The sequence below is a fragment of the Bos javanicus genome, chromosome 7 (genome assembly GCF_032452875.1).
Source record: "Bos javanicus breed banteng chromosome 7, ARS-OSU_banteng_1.0, whole genome shotgun sequence".
NCBI lineage: Eukaryota > Metazoa > Chordata > Mammalia > Artiodactyla > Bovidae > Bos > Bos javanicus.
The window spans coordinates 56,919,220-56,940,820 of record NC_083874.1 but is presented as its reverse complement, the minus strand read 5'-3'; the positions used below and the strand labels follow the sequence as shown (position 1 = coordinate 56,940,820).

The following is a 21,601-nucleotide window of genomic DNA, read 5'->3' as shown; positions in this document are numbered from 1 at the left end:
AACAAAGGAAAGCATGTGAGAGTAACTAATCTGACATCCAGAAAGTAAAAGCCTTGGATCCGGTTTTTTTCAATAGATCTTTCTTTGATGATGGAAATTTTCTGTATCTGCAACTGTCCAGATATGATAACAACTGGCCACATGACTTTTCAGCACATGAAAAGTGGCTAGTGCAATTGAAGAACTAAATGGCCATATGTGTCTAGTGTCTAGTACCTAGACAGCTCCATCTTGGTTGGTGACACAGATGAAACAATCTCAATCAGGCACTGGGACCAGGAGAAGGTTTCCAGCCTCTCCTTTAATAAATTGGAGGTTGTTAAAAAATGCCTTTAAAATGTTTAAATTCTCGACTTTTGAATGCCACCACCGACAGTCATAAATATCTGTGCACAATGGCAAGTCATAATTAGCACTTCAGTTACTGAAGACGAATACACTTTGCTTCCTGGCATCCTGACAAGACACCCAACCCAGCTGTGTAGGTTGAAAAGGTTGAAGGCCCGGAAACCCTAGGTGAGTCATAGCGCGCTCGCGGCATCAGTGGCCTGAACTGCATCATGGGCTTTGTAGTTAGGACTTTGTAGGGCAACTTTTCATGACGTCACTACCGGCGCCCCTTTGAGTGGCTTATCGATTAGACTTCCGGTAAGCTATTGTTCTCTGGGAAATGTAGTCAGTATATGCCTGCAGGACGTAGGTTTTAGGCGTCTGAGAACTACAATTCCCCGAAGGCCAGGATATACCCCCGGAGGTAGTGCGCCAGAGATTACCTCAGCAGGCGTGCAGTGTGTGCTTTAGTGTCGTGTTAGGCCTGGCAGTCCCGAGAGGGAGGGGAAAGATAGTAACCACTCCTTTGGGGGGATCACCGAGGTCAGTGTCGTGGATTTGCACAGTCTGCTGGGCGGCGCCATGGCGGTGAGTTTTGGCGGGAAGAAAGTTCGCTTGGCTGGGGCTTGGAACCCGTCTGTCTGCTCTCTCCAGAGTTGGGGCTCCATGTGGTAGCCACTGTCCTGAAGGGAAAAATCATTTTCTAAAGAAAGGCGGGTGGTGGGGGGGGCGGGGGGGGTGCGGGTTGCCTCTCACGTTTAAGGCTTGGCTGTTGTGAGGATTTGCCTTTTCGTGCTGGCTGATGAGCCAGGCCCTGGTATCTTTAACTTTACAGATTACTTCATGTCACGTGTGTTATTTCACCAAAGTTTCTAAAAGCTGATTTGTAGAAAGAGTATGTAACATTGATTCCTCCTTCCAACACAAGTTGTTGAGCGCCTTCTTTGTAAAATAGACAAACGTTTCTGTATTCATGGTGTTTACGTGTGTGCGCGCTACATTTTAAAGTATGCGGTAAAATGTCAGGTGCCGGTAAGTGCTATAAACAAGAACAGATCAGCAAAGAGGATCAAGAGTGTCTGTGCCAAGGTACTGCTGCTGCTGCTGCTGCTGCTGCTAAGTCGCGTCAGTCGTGTCCAACTCTTCGCGACCCCATGGACTGCAGCCCACAAGGCTCCCCCTTCCATGGGATTTTCCAGGCAAGAGTACTGGAGTGGGGTGCCATCCTCTTCTCCGTTTGCCAAGGTGACAATGTGGCAAAAGGGAGGTAGGAGAGCAAGCCATGCAGTTATATGAAGGAAAAGATTTCCGAACAGAGTCAACCGTGTGAGTGAAAAACAAGGAGAACTGTATGTTTCAAAGGTGGTGGTGGGGTCTTCCAGGGGAGATGGTGATGATGCTGATGGTGTTTGTGTGCTGGTGGTGGTGGTGGTGGTGGTTGTCCGATGATTGGATGTAGTTCATGTAAAGCCTTGTAGGTCCTGACTGAATGAATGGGAACTTAGCGTTGCCAGGCAGAAGGGAGTTTGGGATCCATATTCACACTGCTGTATTTAAAATGGATAACGAGCAAGGTCCTACTGTACAGCATAGGCAACTCTGCTCAGTGTTACCTGGCAGCCTGGATGGGAGTGGAATTTGGGGGAGATACAGATCAGATCAGATCAGCCCCTCAGTCGTGTCCGACACTTTGCGACCCCATGAATCGCCTCACGCCAGGCCTCCCAGTCCATCACCAACTCCTGGAGTTCACTCAGACTCACGTCCATCGAGTCAGTGATGCCATCCAGCCATCTCATCCTCTGTCATCCCCTTCTCCTCCTGCCCCCAATCCCTCCCAGCATCAGAGTCTTTTCCAATGAGTCAACTCTTCGCATGAGGTGGCCAAAGTACTGGAGTTTCAGCTTTAGCATCATCCCTTCCCAAGAAATCCCAGGGCTGATCTCCTTCAGAATGGACTGGTTGGATCTCCTTGCAGTCCAAGGGACTCTCAAGAGTCTTCTCCAACACCACAGTTCAAAAACATCAATTCTTTGGCGCTCAGCCTTCTTCACAGTCCAACTCTCACATCCATACATGACCACAGGAAAAACCATAGCTTGACTAGATGAACCTTTGTTGGCAAAGTAATGTCTCTGCTTTTGAATATGCTCTCTAGGTTGGTCATAACTTTCCTTCCAAGGAGTAAGCATCTTTTAATTTCATGGCCGCAATCACCATCTGTAGTGATTTTGGAGCCCAGAAAAATAAAGACTGACACTGTTTCCACTGTTTCCCCATCTATTTCCCATGAAGTGATGGGACCAGATGCCATGATCTTCGTTTTCTGAATGTTGAGCTTTAAGCCAACTTTTTCACTCTCCACTTTCACCTTCATCAAGAGGCTTCTTAGTTCCTCTTCACTTTCTGCCATAAGGGTGGTGTCATCTGCATATCTGAGGTTATTGAGATTTCTCCCGGCAATCTTGATTCCAGCTTGTGTTTCTTCCAGTCCAGCGTTTCTCCTGATGTACTTACTCTGCATATAAGTTAAATAAACAGGGTGACAATATACAGCCTTGACGTACTCCTTTTCCTATTTGGAACCAGTCTGTTGTTCCATGCCCAGTTCTAACTGTTGCTTCCTGACCTGCATACAAATTTCTCAAGAGGCAGATCAGGTGGTCTGGTATTCCCATCTCTTTCAGAATTTCCCACAGTTTATTGTGATCCACACAGTCAAAAGCTTTGGCATAGTCAATAAAGCAGAAATAGATGTTTTTCTGGAACTCTCTTGCTTTTTCCATGATCCAGCGGATGTTGGCAATTTGATCTCTGGTTCCTCTTCCTTTTCTAAAACCAGCTTGAACATCAGGAAGTTCACGGTTCACAGATTGCTGAGGCCTGGCTTGGAGAATTTTGAGCATTACTTTACTAGCGTGTGAGATGAGTGCAATTGTGCGGTAGTTTGAGCATTCTTTGGCATTGCCTTTCTTTGGGATTGGAATGAAAACTGACCTTTTCCAGTCCTGTGGCCACTGCTGAGTTTTCCAAATTTGCTGGCATACTGAGTGCAGCACTTTCACAGCATCATCTTTCAGGATTTGAAATAGCTCAACTGGAATTCCATCACCTCCACTAGCTTTGTTCGTAGTGATGCTTTCTAAGGCCCACTTGACTTCACATTCCAGGATGTCTGGCTGTAGATGAATGATCACACCATCGTGATTATCTGGGTCGTGAAGATCTTTTTTGTACAGTTCTTCTGTGTATTCTTGCCATCTCTTCTTAATATCTTCTGCTTTTGTTAGGTCCATACCATTTCTGTCCTTTATGGAGCCCATTTTTGCATGAAATATGAATAGATAGATGAATATGTATGAGTCCCTTTGCTCTACAGTTGAAACTGTTACAACATTGTTAATTGACTGTATTCCAATAAAAAATGCAAAGCTTTTTTGAAAAGAATGGAAAGAAAGGGAGTGGAGATGATGAGTATAGACCTCTTCTGAAGAATTTATAGAGACCAAAAAAAATGGGGTAATAGATGAAGATTAAAAGAGATTTTCTTTTTTTTGAGGACAGGAGAAATTATATTGTGCTTGTTTGCTTATGGAAATTGTCCTGTAGAAAGGGAAAATGGATATAGAAGAGAGAAGTCATGTTCCTGAATAGAATAGAGAAAGTGAGATCAGATCTATTAAGAAGTAGAATTTTAAATCGTTTGGTTCCATTCTGGAGCTCATTCTCTTAATCATTGTACTATCACAGTTGTAAACTAATGCGGAAATTTCTTTTGCAAGCTCACTCCTATAATGAAAGTTTTCTAACTCTGATAGAACCCTTATAATAGTAGAGTGTATAAGATAATAAACATGGAGTAGCATGGATGTAAAATTAGTTTTTACTTTATAATTGAATGGTGAAGAGTAAGCAATATAATTTTCTTCATATCATAGAAGTATTTATTTTATAGAACTTTTGAAAGTTTTAATCCCTTTTAGTTACATGGGGATGTGATGTAATAAAGATAATGTCAACTTTGAAATTATTTTTAAACTTTTCATTTGGAAAATTTAAATAGTGAACAAAGTAGAGATAATAATAGTATTATGTATTTCCATGTACCCATCACCCAACTTTAGTAATTGACAGTTTAGGGCCAGTCTTGTTTCTGTTTTATCTTCCCCAGAACGTCCACTTCCCCGTCTTAAGATTCATTTTAAGCAAATTTAAGGCACTGTATGATTTCATCCATACATATTTTAGTAAGTTTTTAAAAATATAATGAAAAATTCTCTTAAGAGATAACCACAATGCCATTTTGACACGCAACAAGAAGTATATGATGTCCAGTTGTCTCTCTGTGATAATGGTTAGCATTATTGGGCATTTACCATAGGTCTGGTAGTATGCTAGGACTTCCCTGGTGGCTCAGACGGTAAAGCGTCTGCCTACAAAGTGGGAGACCCAGGTTCGATCCCTGGGTCAGGAAGATCCTCTGGAGAAGGCAGTGGCAACCCACTCCAGTACTCTTGCCTGGAGGCTCCCACGGATGGAGGAGCATGGTACGCTACAGTCCACGGGGTTGCAAATAGTCGGACGTGACTGAATGAATTCACTCTCCACTCTGGTACTATGCTGGGCTTCCTAATTCGCACTAAATGGTGAAGAACCCATCTGCCAATGCAGGTAGATGTAGAGAGACGTGGCTTCGATCCCTGGGTTCCAAAGATCCTCTGGAGGAGGGCATGGAAACCCATTCCAGTATTCTTGCCAGAATAATCCCATAGACAGAGGAGCCTGGCAGGCTGTAGAGTCCATAGGGTCACACAGAGTCTGACACACTGAAGCTACTTAGTGTGCACGCGCACTGGTGCTATACTAAGTCCTTCATGTGTATTATATCTTTTAATCCTCATAGTAATAGTAGAAGGTAGATATAATTATTACCTATTAATCTCATTTTATAGATAGACAAATGGAGGCTTAAAGAGGTTAAGGATCTTGTTTAGGTTCTATAACCAGTGGCGCTAGGATATGGCCAGAGTACTAAGAGAAAGTGGAAATATAAGTGAGAAGATGAGAGTTTTTGTCCAGTCTGATCATTTGCTGGCATAATGATCTCTGAGCTTCAGATTCGTCATCGTTGAAATAGTAATACCTGGTCTGCCCATTTCTTAGGGTGATTGTTTTTGTGTGTGTGTGTGTAATAAAGTTTTATTAAAGTATAAAGGAGACAGAGAAAGCTTCTGACATAGGCATCAGAAGGGAGCAGAAAGAGTACCCCCTGCTAGTCTTCAGCTGGATGTTATATAGTCACTGCTGCTGCTAAGTCGCTTCAGTCGTGTCCGACTCTGTGCGACCCCATAGACGGTAGCCCACCAGGCTCCCCCATCCCTGGGATTCTCCAAGCAAGAACACTGGAGTGGGTTGCCATTTCCTTCCCCTTAGGGTGATTGTTGCCCATCTCTTAGGGTTGTGGTTAAAATCAAAGAAGTTAGGGTTCAGGTCAGGTCAGGTCAGTTCAGTCGCTCAGTCGTGTCTGACTCTTTGTGACCCCATGAATCTCAGCACACTAGGCCTCCCTGTCCCTCGCCAACTCCCGGAGTTTACCCAAACTCATGTCCATAGAGTCCGTGGTGCCATCCAGCCATTTCATGCTCTGTCGTCCCCTTCTCCTCCTGCCCCCAATCCCTCCCAGCATCAGCGTCTTTTCCAATGAGTAAACTCTTTGCATGAGGTGGCCAAAGTATTGGAGTTTCAGCTTCAGCATCAGACCTTCCAATGTGCATAAATGTTTTAATAACTGTACAGTGCTATACATATATGACTGGAGAAGGCAATGGCACCCCACTCCAGTACTCTTGCCTGGAGAATCCCATGGGTGGAGGAGCCTGGTAGGCTGCAGTCCATGGGGTCGCGAAGAATAGGACACTACTGAGCGACTTCACTTTCACTTTTCACTTTCATGCATTGGAGAAGGAAATGGCAACCCACTCCAGTGTTCTTGCCTGGAGAATCCCAGGGACAGGGGAGCCTGGTGAGCTGCCGTCTATGGGGTCGCACAGAGTCGGACACGACTGAAGCGACTTAGCAGCATACATATATGACAAAGTTTATTATCTAGTTCAGTGGTTCTTTACTGGGGGTGACTTTGTCCCACAGAGAACAGTTGGTCTGGAGACTCTAGAACAGGACAGTTGGAGGTATGCTACTGGCAGCTAGTGGGTAGAAGCTAGGGGTGTTCCTAAATATCTGGTAGTGCACATGCCAGTCCCTGAAAACAGAATTATTTGGCCCCAAATGTCAATAGAGCTGAAGTTTAGGAACTTTGCTCTCATTAAATAGCCAATTGTTGGAAATTCCCTGATGGTCCAATGGTTAGGACTCTGTGCTTTCAGTGCAGGGGACAAGAGTTCGATCCCTGGTTAGGGAACTAAAATCCCACAGGCTGCGCAGCATGGCCAAAAAAACCCCAAACAAAACCAAAAAACCCCTGGTTGTTTAGTTGAGTAACCAATGAAGAAACAGACTCAGCTTGATCAAGTGACTTGCTCAAAGTAATACAGCAAGTTGGTGATGGGGCCGATATCAGATTTCATTACAATTGACCTTGGAGGTTTTGAGAAACAAGGTTTTCTGAAAAGCAGAGACCTCAAAGAAGAGCTTTCCTGCATTCAGCATCCTCAGTACAGTGAAAAGAAACAGTACTAAGCAATTTGTGAAGACTATTGCTTTCATGTCCTTCTTTAAAGTGGGTGACATGGTCATTTTTAGGCAAAAAATATTTGTCATGTGACTTCGGTGTCTGTTAGCATTGTATGTGGTGCTGAGCTGAGCATAAAAGTTCTATAAGACGCTGTCTGCCAGAAGTTCACAACCCAGTTGGGTAAATGTCAGGAATTATTCGGTTGCATGCAGTGGAAGCCAACTCAAGTTGATTTAAGGAGAGAGGAATTTAGTAATGATATACTGGGATTTCATATGACCCATAACCCTAGCATAGAAAGTACAACTAGGCTTCATGGGGTCTTAGATACTTTTCCTTTGTGAACCGCTTCATGGAAAAGAAATGCAAAAAAGCAAAATGGCTGTCTGGGGAGGCCTTACAAATACCTGTGAAAAGAAGAGAAGCGAAAAGCAAAGGAGAAAAGGAAAGATATAAACATCTGAATGCAGAGTTCCAAAGAATAGCAGGAAGAGATAAGAAAGCCTTCTTCAGCGATCAATGCAAAGAAATAGAGGAAAACAACAGAATGGGAAAGACTAGAGATCTCTTCAAGAAAATCAGAGATACCAAAGGAAAATTTCATGCAAAGATGGGCTAGATAAAGGACAGAAATGGTATGCACCTGACAGAAGCAGAAGATACTGAGAAGAGATGGCAAGAATACACAGAAGAACTGTACAAAAAAGATCTTCACGACCCAGATAATCACGATGGTGTGATCACTCATTTAGAGCCAGACATCCTGGAATGTGAAGTCAAGTGGGCCTTAGAAAGCATCACTACGAACAAAGCTAGTGGAGGTGATGGAATTCCAATTGAGCTATTCCAAATCCTGAAAGATGATGCTGTGAAAGTGCTGCACTCAGTATGCCAGCAAATTTGGAAAACTCAGCAGTGGCCACAGGACTGGAAAAGGTCAGTTTTCATTCCAATCCCAAAGAAAGGCAATGCCAAAGAATGCTCAAACTACCGCACAATTGCACTCATCTCACACGCTGGTAAAGTAATGCTCAAAATTCTCCAAGCCAGGCCTCAGCAATACGTGAACCATGAACTTCCTGATGTTCAAGCTCGTTTTAGAAAAGGCAGAGGAACCAGAGATCAAATTGCCAACATCCACTGGATCATGGAAAAAGCAAGAGAGTTCCAGAAAAACATCTATTTCTGCTTTATTGACTATGCCAAAGCTTTTGACTGTGTGGATCACAATAAACTGTGGGAAATTCTGAAAGAGATGGGAATACCAGACCACCTGACCTGCCTCTTGAGAAATTTGTATGCAGGTCAGGAAGCCACAGTTAGAACTGGACATGGAACAACAAACTGGTTCCAAATAGGAAAAGGAATACGTCAAAGCTGTATATTGTCACCCTGTTTATTTAACTTATATGCAGAGTACATCATGAGAAACGCTGGACTGGAAGAAACACAAGCTGGAATCAAGATTGCCGGGAGAAATCTCAATAACCTCAGATATGCAGATGACATCACCCTTATGGCAGAAAGTGAAGAGGAACTCAAAAGCCTCTTGATGCAAGTGAAAGTGGAGAGTGAAAAAGTTGGCTTAAAGCTCAACATTCAGAAAACGAAGATCATGGCTTCCGGTCCCATCACTTCATGGGAAATAGATGGGGAAACAGTGGAAACAGTGTCAGACTTTATTTTTGGGGGGCTCCAAAATCACTGCAGATGGTGACTGCAGCCATGAAATTAAAAGATGCTTAGTCCTTGGAAGGAAAGTTATGACCAACCTAGAGAGCATATTCAAAAGCAGAGACATTACTTTGCCAACAAAGATTCGTCTAGTCAAGCTATGGTTTTTCCTGTGGTCATGTATGGATGTGAGAGTTGGACTGTGAAGAAGGCTGAGCGCCAAAGAATTGATGCTTTTGAACTGTGGTGTTGGAGAAGACTCTTGAGAGTCCCTTGGACTGCAAGGAGATCCAACCAGTCCATTCTGAAGGAGATCAGCCCTGGGATTTCTTGGGAAGGAATGATGCTCAAGCTGAAACTCCAGTACTTTGGCCACCTCATGCGAAGAGTTGACTCATTGGAAAAGACTCTGATGCTGGGAGGGATTGGGGGCAGGAGGAGAAGGGGATGACAGAGGATGAGATGGCTGGATGGCATCACTGACTCGATGGACGTGAGTCTGAGTGAACTCCAGGAGTTGGTGATGGACTGGGAGGCCTGGCGTGAGGCGATTCATGGGGTCGCAAAGGGTCGGACACGACTGAGGGACTGATCTGATCTGATCCTTTGTAAAAAGAAAAAAAAAATTAGAAGTTATATTTGACAGTTGTTTTGGTATGAAGACACATATGAATATTACATATTAAAGAGTTTTCTTCTATCCAAAAATTTGTTTTTTCTCCTGATTTTAAAAGATACTAAAATGTTTTGATGAGCCCCTAGAAGCATTATGGGCCCTAAGCAGTGTGCCTGTTCCATCTGTAGGTTAAGTGGCTGCTAGGAGTTATACAGGCTGTTTTAAGGGCTGGGCGGAAGTGATTTACTTTCTTTTGCTCAAAACAGCTTTGGCAGAACCCAGAAGCATTGTTCCTATCTGAATTCTCCTGGAACCATATGCTTAACAGCCTCTGATGTTAGTCACTCAGTCGTGTCCGACTCTTTGTGATCCCACAGATGGTAGCCCACCAGACTCCTTTGTCCATGGGACTGTAGCCCACCAGGCTCCCCTGTCCATGGGATTCTCCAGGCAAGAATACTGGAGTGGGTTGCCATTTCCTTCTCCAGGGAATCATCCCGACCCAGGGATTGAACCTGGGTCTCCTGCATTGCAGGCAGATTCTTTACCATCTGAGCCACTAGGAAAGCCTCTGATGCACTACCCTAAATAAGACTAGGCTTCTGTTGCTGAAGAAGAATGGGAAGGAATGGATATCGCATAGGCAAACTGCCATCTCTGCCATAGCTTTTTTTCAAATGATAGTCCTTGTATGTTAGAATTGAAAATTGATCAGCATGTATAGGAATAGAGACTTATAGGTTACTTGTTAAAAAGAGGATTTTGCAGTAAGACGGGCAAAGGAGCTGAGGTCTAGATGAAGTCTTTTAGAAGTCCTTCAGAAAACAGTGAATCCATGGAGGCCCTTATTCTTTCTTGGAAAAGGAAATTTCCAACTGTGTTATACATGCACACTTAATTTTATGGAAATTCTTAGGAAAGAGTTCAGATTGTTTAGCATCTTGATTCAAATATGCAACCCAGGTCTCTGTTATTTTCTATGGCCACAATATGCAAAAGGTGGCAGTGTGTTGCTCACTTCTCCTTTTGTTTTATTGTATTTTATTTATTTGGTTGTTCTGGATCTTTGTTTTGGCATGTGGGTCTAGTTCCCTGACGAGGGATGGAGCACTCGCCACCTGCATCGGGAGTGCAGCATATTAACCACTGGGCCACCAGAGAAGTTCTTCACTTCTCTCTCTCTCTTTTTTTCCTCACTTCTCTTTTTAAATCTTTAAATTTTTGACGGATACTTGCGAGCCTGCTATAAGCTCATTACTTCATGGCAAATAGAGGGGGAAAAGGTGGAAGTAGTGACAGATTTCCTCTTCTTGGGCTCTAAAGTCACTGTGGATGGTGACTGTAGCTATGAAATCAGAAGACGTTTGCTTCTTGGCAGGAAAGCTGTAACAAACCTGCTGCTAAGTCACTTCAGTCGTGTCCAACTCTGTGCGACCCATAGACGGCAGCCCACCAGGCTCCCCCGTCCCTGGGATTCTCCAGGCAAGAACACTGGAGTGGGTTGCCATTTCCTTCTCCAATGCATGAAAGTGAAAAGTGAAAGTGAAGTCACTCAGTCTGGCCCTCAGTGACCCCATGGAGTGCAGCCTACCAGGCTCCTCCGTCCATGGGGTTGTCCAGGCAAGAGTACTGGAGTGGGTGCCATTGCCTTCTTCATACCTAGACTGTGTGTTGAAAAGCAGGGACATACTCTGCTGACAAAGGTCCGTACAGTCAAGGCTGTTGTTTTCCCAGTGGTCATGTACAGTTGTGGAAGTGAAGTGAAGTGTTAGTCACTCAGTCGTGTCCGACTCTTTGCAACCCCATGGACTGTAGCCCACCAGACTCTTCTGTCCATGGAATTTTCCAGGCAAAAATACTGGAGTGGATTCCATTCCCTTCTCCAAGGGATCTTTCCAACCCAGGGATTGAACCCTGGAGTCCTGCACTACAGGCAGATTCTTTACCATCTGAGCCACATGGGAACCCCCACAGTTGTGAGAGCTGGACTGTGAAGAAGGTGGAACACCAAAGAATTGATGCCTTCGATCCATGGTGCTGGAGAAGACTCCTGAGAGCCCCTTGGACAGCAGGGAGATCAAACCAGTCAATCCTAAAGGATATCAGTCCTGAATATTTATTGGAAGCACTGATGCTGAAGCTGAAACTCCAGTATTTTGGTCATCTGATACAAACAATGACTCATTGGAAAAGTCCCTGATGCTGTGCAAGATTGAGGGCAGAAGAAGAGGGCATCAGAGGATGAGATGGCTGGATGGGCATGAACTTGGGCAAACTTCGGGAGATGGTAAGGGACAGGGAGACCTGGTGTGCTGTAGTCCATGGGGTTGTAAAGAGTCAGACCCGATGGGTGATTGAACAAACAAAATATAAGCTTAGATGTTGAGGATATAATGAGAAATGAGACACAGTCCCCGCTGTGAATAAACTTACAGTCCTGTGGATGATAGATACTGATACTGTGTGATGAATGCTATCATAGAGGTAATACTGATAGGTAGGGACATATTAAGAATAGTACTTGATCCACTCTTGGGGAATCAAAGTAGGTGATTAGCTGAGAACTGAAGGATGAGCTAGCTAGGCAAAAAAGATTGGTGGGATATGAGGGTGGAGAGAATAGCTTGAACAAAGGCCCAGCGGGGACGGAGGAAGCGTGACACATTTGGAAAAGTGCAGGTGGCTTGACAGGCCTGGAGTGATGATGAGAGGGGAGAAGAAGGGGCCTGGCAAGGATGAGATAAGAAGGGCCTTAAGTGCCAGGGTTAAGAGTGTGGACTTTGTCCAGAGAGCAGTAGAGAACCTCTGAAAAGGAATTGCATTGATCATATTTGTATTTTGATATAATTTCCACGCATGGCAGTTATGATCTGGTCAGGATTTATAGAAATAAAAAATTTACTTATTTTTATTTTCCTTTGGTTATTAGAGAAACTTATGTCCATGATGTTTCAAGTGTGGAATTGTTTCTTACTTCCTTTTTGCGTTTGTGGCAAGGTCCTTTTAATCCATCACTGTACCTCCTCCTAGTAATTTGACGTTTCATCTTTTCTGTTGCTTGTCCTCTCCTGTCTTAAACTTACTTAAAAAATAAAAAGGAATAATAAACCATCCTTTGATTTAAAATATAGAAAACTGAGGAAATTCCCTGGTGGTCCAGTGGTTAGGACTCTGTGCTTTCAGTTCCGAGGGCTGAGGTTTCATCCCTGGTCAGGGAACTGAGATCCTATAGGCAGTGAAGCACAGCCAAATGAAAAAAAAGAAAAAAAATATATATATATATATAAAGTTGAAAATAGTAAAACAGAGTTGACAAATTTATGGTAGATTTATACTGAATCTTACCTAATTTTAATACTTTTATTTTTATCATACAATACAGAAGGTATATTTAAGATAGTTATTGAAGAAATAGTAATACTTTTTTTTAATTGCACAGAAGTACTGTTTGCATCATTACTTCAAATTTATGTAACCATTTTAAAAAATAGCTGTCTAAAAATAGCAGCATATCTGTGATTCGAGTAGAAAGCATGTTTTGAGTTGTTGGGTGGAAGTACAGAGGGAGACGTGACATGACTTGGCAAGGTTACCTGCCTAGTAGTAGAGCCCAGGTATTTTCCCATTTAAAAATGATGCAGAATCTGGAAACATTAGCATATAAGAAGGGGATGAAAATCTAATTTTGGTTCAGATAATTTTGTATAAGAAAATAAAATTCTAGACACTAATGTTGTTTTCAAAACGAAAAGTATGGTATCCAGCTTTCACACTTGGCAGTTGCATGAGTGCTGTGCTCTTCAGCACACCTGCTTTTAGCAGCTAATTCTTTTTCACAGAGTCACAAACTGAGAGGGAAGTGATAGCCCTTGCTTTTCAGAGTTGGAGTGATCATGTGTATTTTTCCTGTTTATTTTCATCCAAGGGTGGCATAAGGAATGATGGGAATGTTGCCAGGTAAGATCCAATATGCTGAAGGCATGCTTGCCATTTTGTTTTTTTTTTTAATATTTACTGATTTATTATAACGGATATGACTCAGAAACAACCAAATGGAAGAGAGTTGGAGGGCAAGGTGTGGGTGGGGACAGAGAATTCAAAGAGCTTCCATGTCCTCTTCAGGCGGCCACTCTCCCAATACCTCGACACGTTCACCATCCAGAGAGATGAGTCTCCCCATTGAAGAGTTTTTATAGATCTTAATCTTCAGCACCCTCTTCCGCTTCCCCTTCTTAAAGATCAGTAGCCTGAATTTCTAACCCTCTAACTACTTGATCTTTTTGATGATCAGCCCCATCCTAAGGCTATCTTAGGGTCTCAGTCACCCCATTAGCACAAACTCAGGTTGATCAAAAGCGGCTCGTTAGGAATAGCGAAAGATACGCCCATCACTCAGGAAATTCCGAGGGTTTAGGAGCTCTGGCCAGGAACACAGGACAAAGACCAGATGTATTTCTTAATATGCCACACTTTTTATCCTCTGTCTAGTAATCATTTTTGGTTTAAAGGCTATATTTCCTAATCAATATAGTTATATCAGCTTTCAGTTAATTCAGTTCAGTTCAGTTGCTCAGTCATGTCTGACTCTTTGTGACCCCATGAATCGCAGCACGTCAGGCCTCCCTGTCCATTACCAACTCCCAGAGTTCACTCAGACTCAAGATCATCTAGTCAGTGCTGCCATCCAGCCATCTCATCCTCTGTCATCCCCTTCTCCTCCTGCCCCCAATTCCTCCCAGCATTAGAGTCTTTTCCAGTGAGTCAGCTCTTCTCATGAGGTGGCCAAAGTACTGGAGTTTCAGCTTGAGCATCATTCCTTCCCAAGAAATCCTAGGGCTGATCTCCTTTAGAATGGACTGGTTGGATCTCCTTGCAGTCCAAGGGACTCTCAAGAGTCTTCTCCAACACCACAGTTCAAAAGCATCAATTCTTTGGCGCTCAGCCTTCTTCACAGTCCAACTGTCACATCCATACATGACTACTGGAAAAACCATAGCCTTGACTAGACGAACCTTTGTTGGCAAAGTAATGTCTCTGCTTTTGAATATGCTATCTAGGTTGGTCATAACTTTCCTTCCAAGGAGTAAGCATCTTTTAATTTCATGGCTGCAGTCACCATCTGCAGTGATTTTGGAGCCCCCAAAAATAAAGTCTGACACTGTTTCCACTGTTTCCCCATCTATTTCCCATGAAGTGATGGGACCAGATACCATGATCTTCGTTTTCTGAATGTTGAGCTTTAAGCCAACTTTTTCACTCTCCACTTTCACTTTCATCAAGAGGCTTTTTAGTTCCTCTTCACTTCTGCTGTAAGGGTGGTGTCATCTGCATATCTGAGGTTATTGATATTTCTCCCAGCAATCTTGATTCCAGCTTGTGCTTCTTCCAGCCCAGTGTTTCTCATTCAGTTAATTAGTATTAATTAATTAACCAGTTTTTAGTTAGTACTTGCCTAGCATATATTCTTTTAATTAATAATATTGTTGTATAATTTTTGTTTCATTTAAATTTCATATTAATAGCCTGCTCACCATTTTGGGGAGAAGTTCTTCATCAACTTTCTTGGAAAAAACAAAACAAAACATGTAGATGACTAATCCTCCTGCAGCCTGTATCCACTGGGCCTCACCGTCCTCCTTTGGTGGCAGTAATTGTAGCTGAGCAAGCAGGCACTGTTCTATCCTATGCTTTTTTTAAGTATTCACCTATTTTAACTAAATAGGAATATTTGAAATCAGTGTTTTATTTATTGTAGTATCTAATTAAAAAGAACTTCAAAGCTTTTTAATGTATTTAAGTAAGTCTTTAATCATCCCTTTGAATTTGAAGTGGATAACCCTATCAGGTCATGATAACCCTAATTTTTAATCTTAACTCATTTAAATTTCAAGATAACCATGGAAAGATTATCAGTAAATGGCTCACTTCTGTGTGAACCCAGATCTTTTTTAGCTTTTTTTTAAACAAGTTTACTGAAATATAGAGTGGATTATTCTGTATCTGTTGTGTCTAACAGGAAAGAAAAGGAACAGCCAAAGTAGACTTTTTGAAGAAGATTGAGAAAGAAGTCCAACAAAAATGGGATGCCAAGAAGGTGTTTGAGGTCAATGCATGTAATTTAGAGAAACAGACCAGGTGAGCAATCATTTGTGAGGTTCTCCATGTCATACTTCCATAACCATTGGCTCAGAAACGGCTGTGTGGCAGGAATAAAGCAGATTGTATTTATAATGTCTGAAATAGGCTGAAGGAGGTGACTTCCATTTTCTCTATTTCAAATTAGCATCCTCTTTCCTGTGGAATTCTTAAAGGATTTTTTCCTATGTAAAGGTTTTTTAAAAAACTATTATTTCTCATAGTTAGACAAAGGAGAGTGTTTTTAAGTTTTGTCTTTGTTGACTGATAAAAGGATGTCGTTCTGTTACAGAGATTCATATTATAGTGATAATTATCTCCAAAGGCACAGAATATAAATTTTTAAGGGTTTCTGTAATCTTATTTTATAAATGTATATTGCCTTGATGTTAAGAATTGATAGTAACATAATTAAATGATACTGAGGAAAAAACCAAAAGTAACTGCTGCTGCACAGTACCATGGTAAATATGTGCATCAATTATAAGTTGAGTTGCAATTTCAGATATGTTGGAATGTAGCAAAATGTGCTTCTTAGAATTGAGGATATACATGGACAATAGAAATAATGCTGCTAAGTCGCTTCAGTCCTGTCCAACTCCGTGTGACCCCATAGACGGCAGCCCACCAGGCTCCCCGTCCCTGGGATTCTCCAGGCAAGAACACTGGAGTGGGTTGCCATTTCCTTCTCCAATGCATGAAAGTGAAAAAGGAAAGGGAAGTCGCTCAGTCATGTCTGACTCCTAGCGACCCCATGGACTGCAGCCTTCCAGGCTCCTCCGTCCATGGGATTTTCCAGGCAAGAGTACTGGAGTGGGATGCCATTGCCTTCTCCAAATAGAAATAATGGTAGTTATTATTGAACAGTTGTTGTTCAATATGCCAAGGCAGTAGGAAATATACTTTTTTTAAACTGTGTATTCTTGTTTAATCTTCTTAATAATGCTTTAAGTTTACCAATATTTTAATTCTTGTTTTATTGATGAGTATACTAAGACAGAGAGGTTAAGTAACTGGCTTAAGGTTGCATAGCTAGGAATTGACAGGGCTTGGACTTCTTATCAGGACTTTCAAATTCCAAAGTCTGTCTTTGCTGTTAACCTGTACTCTAATGGAATTCTTTTTCTAAGAGAGGAGGATTTGCTCTAAGACAAAGTTTCTGATGTTATACTTTATTTTTTCCAATAAAAAAAAAATTATTTATTCATTTGGCTGTGTTGGGTCTTATTGCAGCACTTGGGATCTTCGATCTTTGTTGCTGCATATGCACTCTTAATTGCGGCTTGTGGGATCTGGTTCCCTGACTGGAAATGGAACCTGGGTCCTCTGCATAGGGAGCATAGAGTTTCTCTGGTGTTATAATTTAAACTAGAATTTGAAGCTTCTATTTGGTTCTAGAATTTTGGTCAACTCTAAAGTAATTTAAAATAATCTAACATGAATTTGAAAGCTCTTTTGCTCAGTGAAAGAAAATGCACTGAAGAAATTTAGAAATATAACATTGAGTGAAAAAAGTGAATTGAGGAATCTTTGTGAAGTAGACCATATTTAAAATAAAGCTCACAAGTGAGTGAAACTAAATGATGTTTAAGGGCATAGACATATGTGCAACTTATTAAAAAACAAAGGAATGTCAAAAGTAAATTTCAAGATAATGGTTATTTCTGGTGGGAGGATGGGGAGGAGCACACAGGTAGCTTCAGTGAATTTATAAGTTGGATAGTGTGCTTACAGGTGTTCGTTGTGTTTTATAACTTACATATGTCTGTTTGATATACTTGATTCATTAAAAAAAAGAATAAAACATAATTAAGCAGCTTTTAACAGGTGCTTTTTTAAGTGAATTTGCCACATATGCATTTTGAGGATGTTTTGTTTTACTTGAGGGACTTCAAATTGCTTTATGTATATTTAGTGAAAGCATATCTCATTTAATCAGTAAAACATTAAGGTTTTCTATTAATTTTTTTTTGTATATCTTTTTTACTCAGTGTTTTAGCTTAAGTTAAACCCTGTTAAATCCTATTTGCTACAAGGATATTTATTTCTTTAATAGCCACCTATAAATATCTTATTTTTTCCTAAATCAAAAATATGTTTCAATTTTAGAGACCTTTTAATTTCTGGATTTATAAATTTAATTTTCGGTATATTTTAAATAACTAAAATTTAAGCAAGTTACTTACAGTAAAGTGTTCCCTTGGCCCCACCCTTAATTGTTAAAGGAATTTAACATTTTTTTTTTTTGTACTTTCTTTCTTACATGATTCTTTTGCAGCAAGGACAAGTACTTTGTAACCTTCCCATATCCATATATGAATGGGCGCCTTCACTTGGGACACACGTTTTCTTTATCTAAATGTGAGGTAAAGCTTCCTTTTTGTTTAATATAATGGAATGGAGGGTCTTTAATGAATACTATTTTGAAGAAAATGACATCTATAGAATTTATTTCCTGTTAAGGGAACTTAGAGTTCCTTAATTTTAAGCATGGTTTTTATTTTTAAATAATTTAAGTTTTCTGTTTTCACATGCTGTATGTGTGTGTGCACAGGGTTCTAGGTATGTGTATATGTTCAAAAGTAATTCTTAGGTTGGTGAAGACATAGAAAAACGTATAACTCTTGAATGACTATAACATCTAACTGGTGCTCTAAAGGAAGACGGGAAGAGGAAAACAAAACTAATTGTGAAAAGTCAGAATTTTGTATTCATCTAGCATTTAAATTTGTAGTTTAAAATTAATTTTCTCTCTGTAGTTTGCAGTAGGGTACCAGAGACTGAAAGGGAAGACTTGTCTGTTTCCTTTTGGTTTACACTGTACTGGAATGCCCATTAAGGTAAGATTGCTTGGGGATTGTTTTGTACTCATTTTAGCTTAGAGCTAATAGTAATATCCAATTCAAGAATTTGAAATAGGGTTTTCAAATACATACTTCGGTACTATGTTAAAGTATTTTTTTGAAATGAGTTGAATTTATTATAGTAAAAGTTAATTTTTAGAAAACATTTGAAGAAATGCTTAAAGGGCAAACATTAAGGTCCAAGTGATTTCTAACTAATTTTGATATCTTTTGGTTACCTTATATATTCACATTTCTGTTTAGAATTAGATAATGACTATTAACAAGTACAGTGGACACTGTTTTGTGCATGCATGGCATATATAGGCTGTTGGCCTAAAATAATGAACAGTTCTATCTGTTTCGGTCCATTTTTGTAAGTGTCTTCAATTTGTCATAAATTTATATTAAAAATAATTTTTAATATAAAATGGGTAAGAAAACTACATTTGAAAGGATTCCCTAAATCCTTGGGAGTTGGGAAATTTAACTTACTTCTTTTTATGCGCCAGTCTTTTATTTTGAAAAATGTCCTACCTATAGGGAAGGTAAAAGGATGGTACAGTGAACAGCCAGATACCCTTCGCTTACAGTTACCAAATATTAACATTTGCACAGTTGCTCTAGTTCTGTCTCTCAACATACAATACATGCACGCTTTTTCTTTCTTTGTCTATGAACTCATTGAAAGTAAGTTGGCAGACATCATGGCATGTCACCCCTAAACACTCCAGCTTTTATCTGTTGAGAACAAAGCCATTCTTCTACATTGTCACTATCCCATTATCCTCTCCAAGAAATTAATCATTGATGTAATATTATCATTATCTAATCTATAGTCAAATCTCCCTAGCTGTCCCAAAATGTCTTTTCTGGCAGGTTTTTACTTTTTATTCTTCCCACTTTTATTCTTCCCACTGTCTGACATCAAAAGCCATATAAGTTAACTTGTATCATTTTAGTGATATTAATAGTGTCCATGTTTCCTCATCCTAAAGTTAACTTTTCCTTTTTCTCATTAAAAAGTAATTTATGGAATGATCCATTAAGACCCTTTGACTATCTGGTTATCCAATAACTCAGTGGTTTTAGCATCCTTTCATGATCCTCGTCTTTCAGTAGTTGAATTTGTGGTTGTAAAATGATGACTTTCTAGTTGTCTTGTTTTTTTCCCTGTTTATTAACTGAAATTCTTCTTTTTAGAAGCAACCTTTCCCTTTTTGAAAATTTACAATTCTATATTTGTATTTTTTTTAAACTTTAACACTGCATGCTGCTGCTGCTGCTGCTGCTAAGTCGCCTCAGTCGTGTCCGACTCTGTGCGACCCCATAGACGGCAGCCCACCAGGCTCCCCCATCCCTGGAATTCTCCAGGCAAGAACACTGGAGTGGGTTGCCATTTCCTTCTCCAATGCATGAAAGTGAAAAGTGAAAGTGAAGTCACTCAGTCGTGTCCACCTCTTATTGACCCCATGGACTGCAGCCTACCAGGCTCCTCTGTCCATGGGATTTTCCAGGCAAGAGTACTGGAGTGGGTTGCCATTTCCTTCTCCAATGCATGAAAGTGAAAAGTGAAAGTGAAGTCACTCAGTCGTGTCCACCTCTTACTGACCCCATGGACTGCAGCCTACCAGGCTCCTCCGTCCATGGGATTTTCCAGGCAAGAGTACTGGAGTGGGGTGCCATTGCCTTCTCCATTAACACTGTATACGTGGTGTCATCTTTGTTTGTAACAGTGGACCCATTATGGGGTACACTTGAAAAAAGATGAAGTTGAAAATGTAGGTTCATGTTATAATTCTGTAGCTCACTAGCTTTATAACCTTGGATAAATCACTTCATCTTTCAGTGTCTGTTTTCTAGCATATTATCTCTTGTCCTACCTACCTAGTAGCCTTGTGATGATGTGACAGTAATCTTTAAATTGAGAAATGCAGTTTTTAGAGTTGTTTTCAATATGATAATACTATATCTTTATCTTTGTACTTCTGACACCTAACATAAAGTATACTGCATTGAGTAGTCTGGGTATTGAATAAGTCATTGCCAGGTAAATGAAGTAAATTAGTGAATTTTTAGGTACATGATTTGTATCATATGAGTTTTCTGTAATGATCTACACATCTGTAGATGTATTGCTAAAAAGTTCAGAGTCAGTATTAGTTGGCTTTAGAAACAACAAAAAAACTCAAAGTGTTTCTACCTTGGAATTTTTAACTTTACTGCCTCTAATGTTGTGTTTTTTGTAGGCATGTGCTGATAAATTGAAAAGAGAAGTAGAGCTTTATGGTTGCCCCCCTGATTTTCCAGATGAGGAAGAGGAAGAGGAAGAAATCAATGATAAAACAGAAAATATAATAATTAAGGATAAAGCTAAAGGAAAAAAGGTTTGGTGACTTGATGATATTTATTTTGGTTGAAGTTTTATTTATATTTGTCAGATTTATATGTACATTCCCAGAGTAACAATATAGTAGTATCTGACACATAAAATGTACTCATTAATGTTTAAAAAGTAATGAGGCAAAAATATCTTTCTCACCTTTTGATTGCCTTTTTCCCCCTTTTTACTTTATTTTGAAATAATTTTAGACTTACAGAAGAATTACAAGATTGCATAGGGTTCCTTTACATCTTATATAACCATAGTACAGTCCTCAAATCTAAGAAACCAACATTTGAACAATGCTGTTTGAGAAACTACCAACTTCATTTGGTTTCACCAGTTTTTCCTTAACATTCTTAGTCTGTTCTAAGATCCTATCCAAAATCCCATCTTGCATTTGCTTGTCATGTCTCTTCTGTCTTGTCTTCCTGATCTTAGCACTTCTGAAAAGGACTGGTCAGATAACTTATAAAGGATCTCTTCTTTTAGGCTTGTGTAATGCTTTCTCATGAGTAGATTGAGAGGTGATGTGTCTTCAGTGAATCCAATCAAGGAGTATAAGATATTGATGTCTTATTACTGGTGATGTTAACCTTGATCATTTGGTTTAGGTGGTATCTATCAGGTTTCCTACTGTGAAGGTTTCATTTTTCCCTTTGTGATTCATGTATGTTTTGGGAGAGATACTTTGAGACTATGGGAATAACATCTTGTTTTTTTAAAAAATATATATTTCCTCACTAATTTTAGCATTTTTCAGTGGATCTTGCCTGCAGTGGTTATTGCTGTTTTGTTCTAATGTTGATTTTCTGTTTCCCTCATGTAGAGTTCTTCTGTTTCTTCTTCATTTACTTATTTCTTTTTTGTATCAGTGTGGATTCGCGCATATTTATTTATTCTTTGAGTTATAATCTAATACTATTGGT

At 40.4% G+C, this 21,601-nt stretch overlaps 1 protein-coding gene across 2 annotated transcripts in view; it reads left to right on the top strand.

Annotated features, from left to right (window-relative positions):
* Positions 1 to 735: 735 nt before the first annotated feature.
* Positions 736 to 21,601, top strand: part of LARS1 (leucyl-tRNA synthetase 1) — a 70,573-nt gene continuing 49,707 nt past the window's right edge. Inside the window, exons 1-5 of one of the 2 annotated variants that reach the window (XM_061423860.1) lie at positions 736 to 918; positions 15,328 to 15,446; positions 17,725 to 17,812; positions 18,206 to 18,286; positions 20,539 to 20,676. In XM_061423860.1, the coding sequence (XP_061279844.1) occupies positions 913 to 918; positions 15,328 to 15,446; positions 17,725 to 17,812; positions 18,206 to 18,286; positions 20,539 to 20,676 (432 nt within the window). In that variant the 5' untranslated portion in view covers positions 736 to 912. The remainder of the gene's footprint in view (positions 919 to 15,327; positions 15,447 to 17,724; positions 17,813 to 18,205; positions 18,287 to 20,538; positions 20,677 to 21,601) is intronic. The other variant, XM_061423861.1, reaches the window with a different exon arrangement.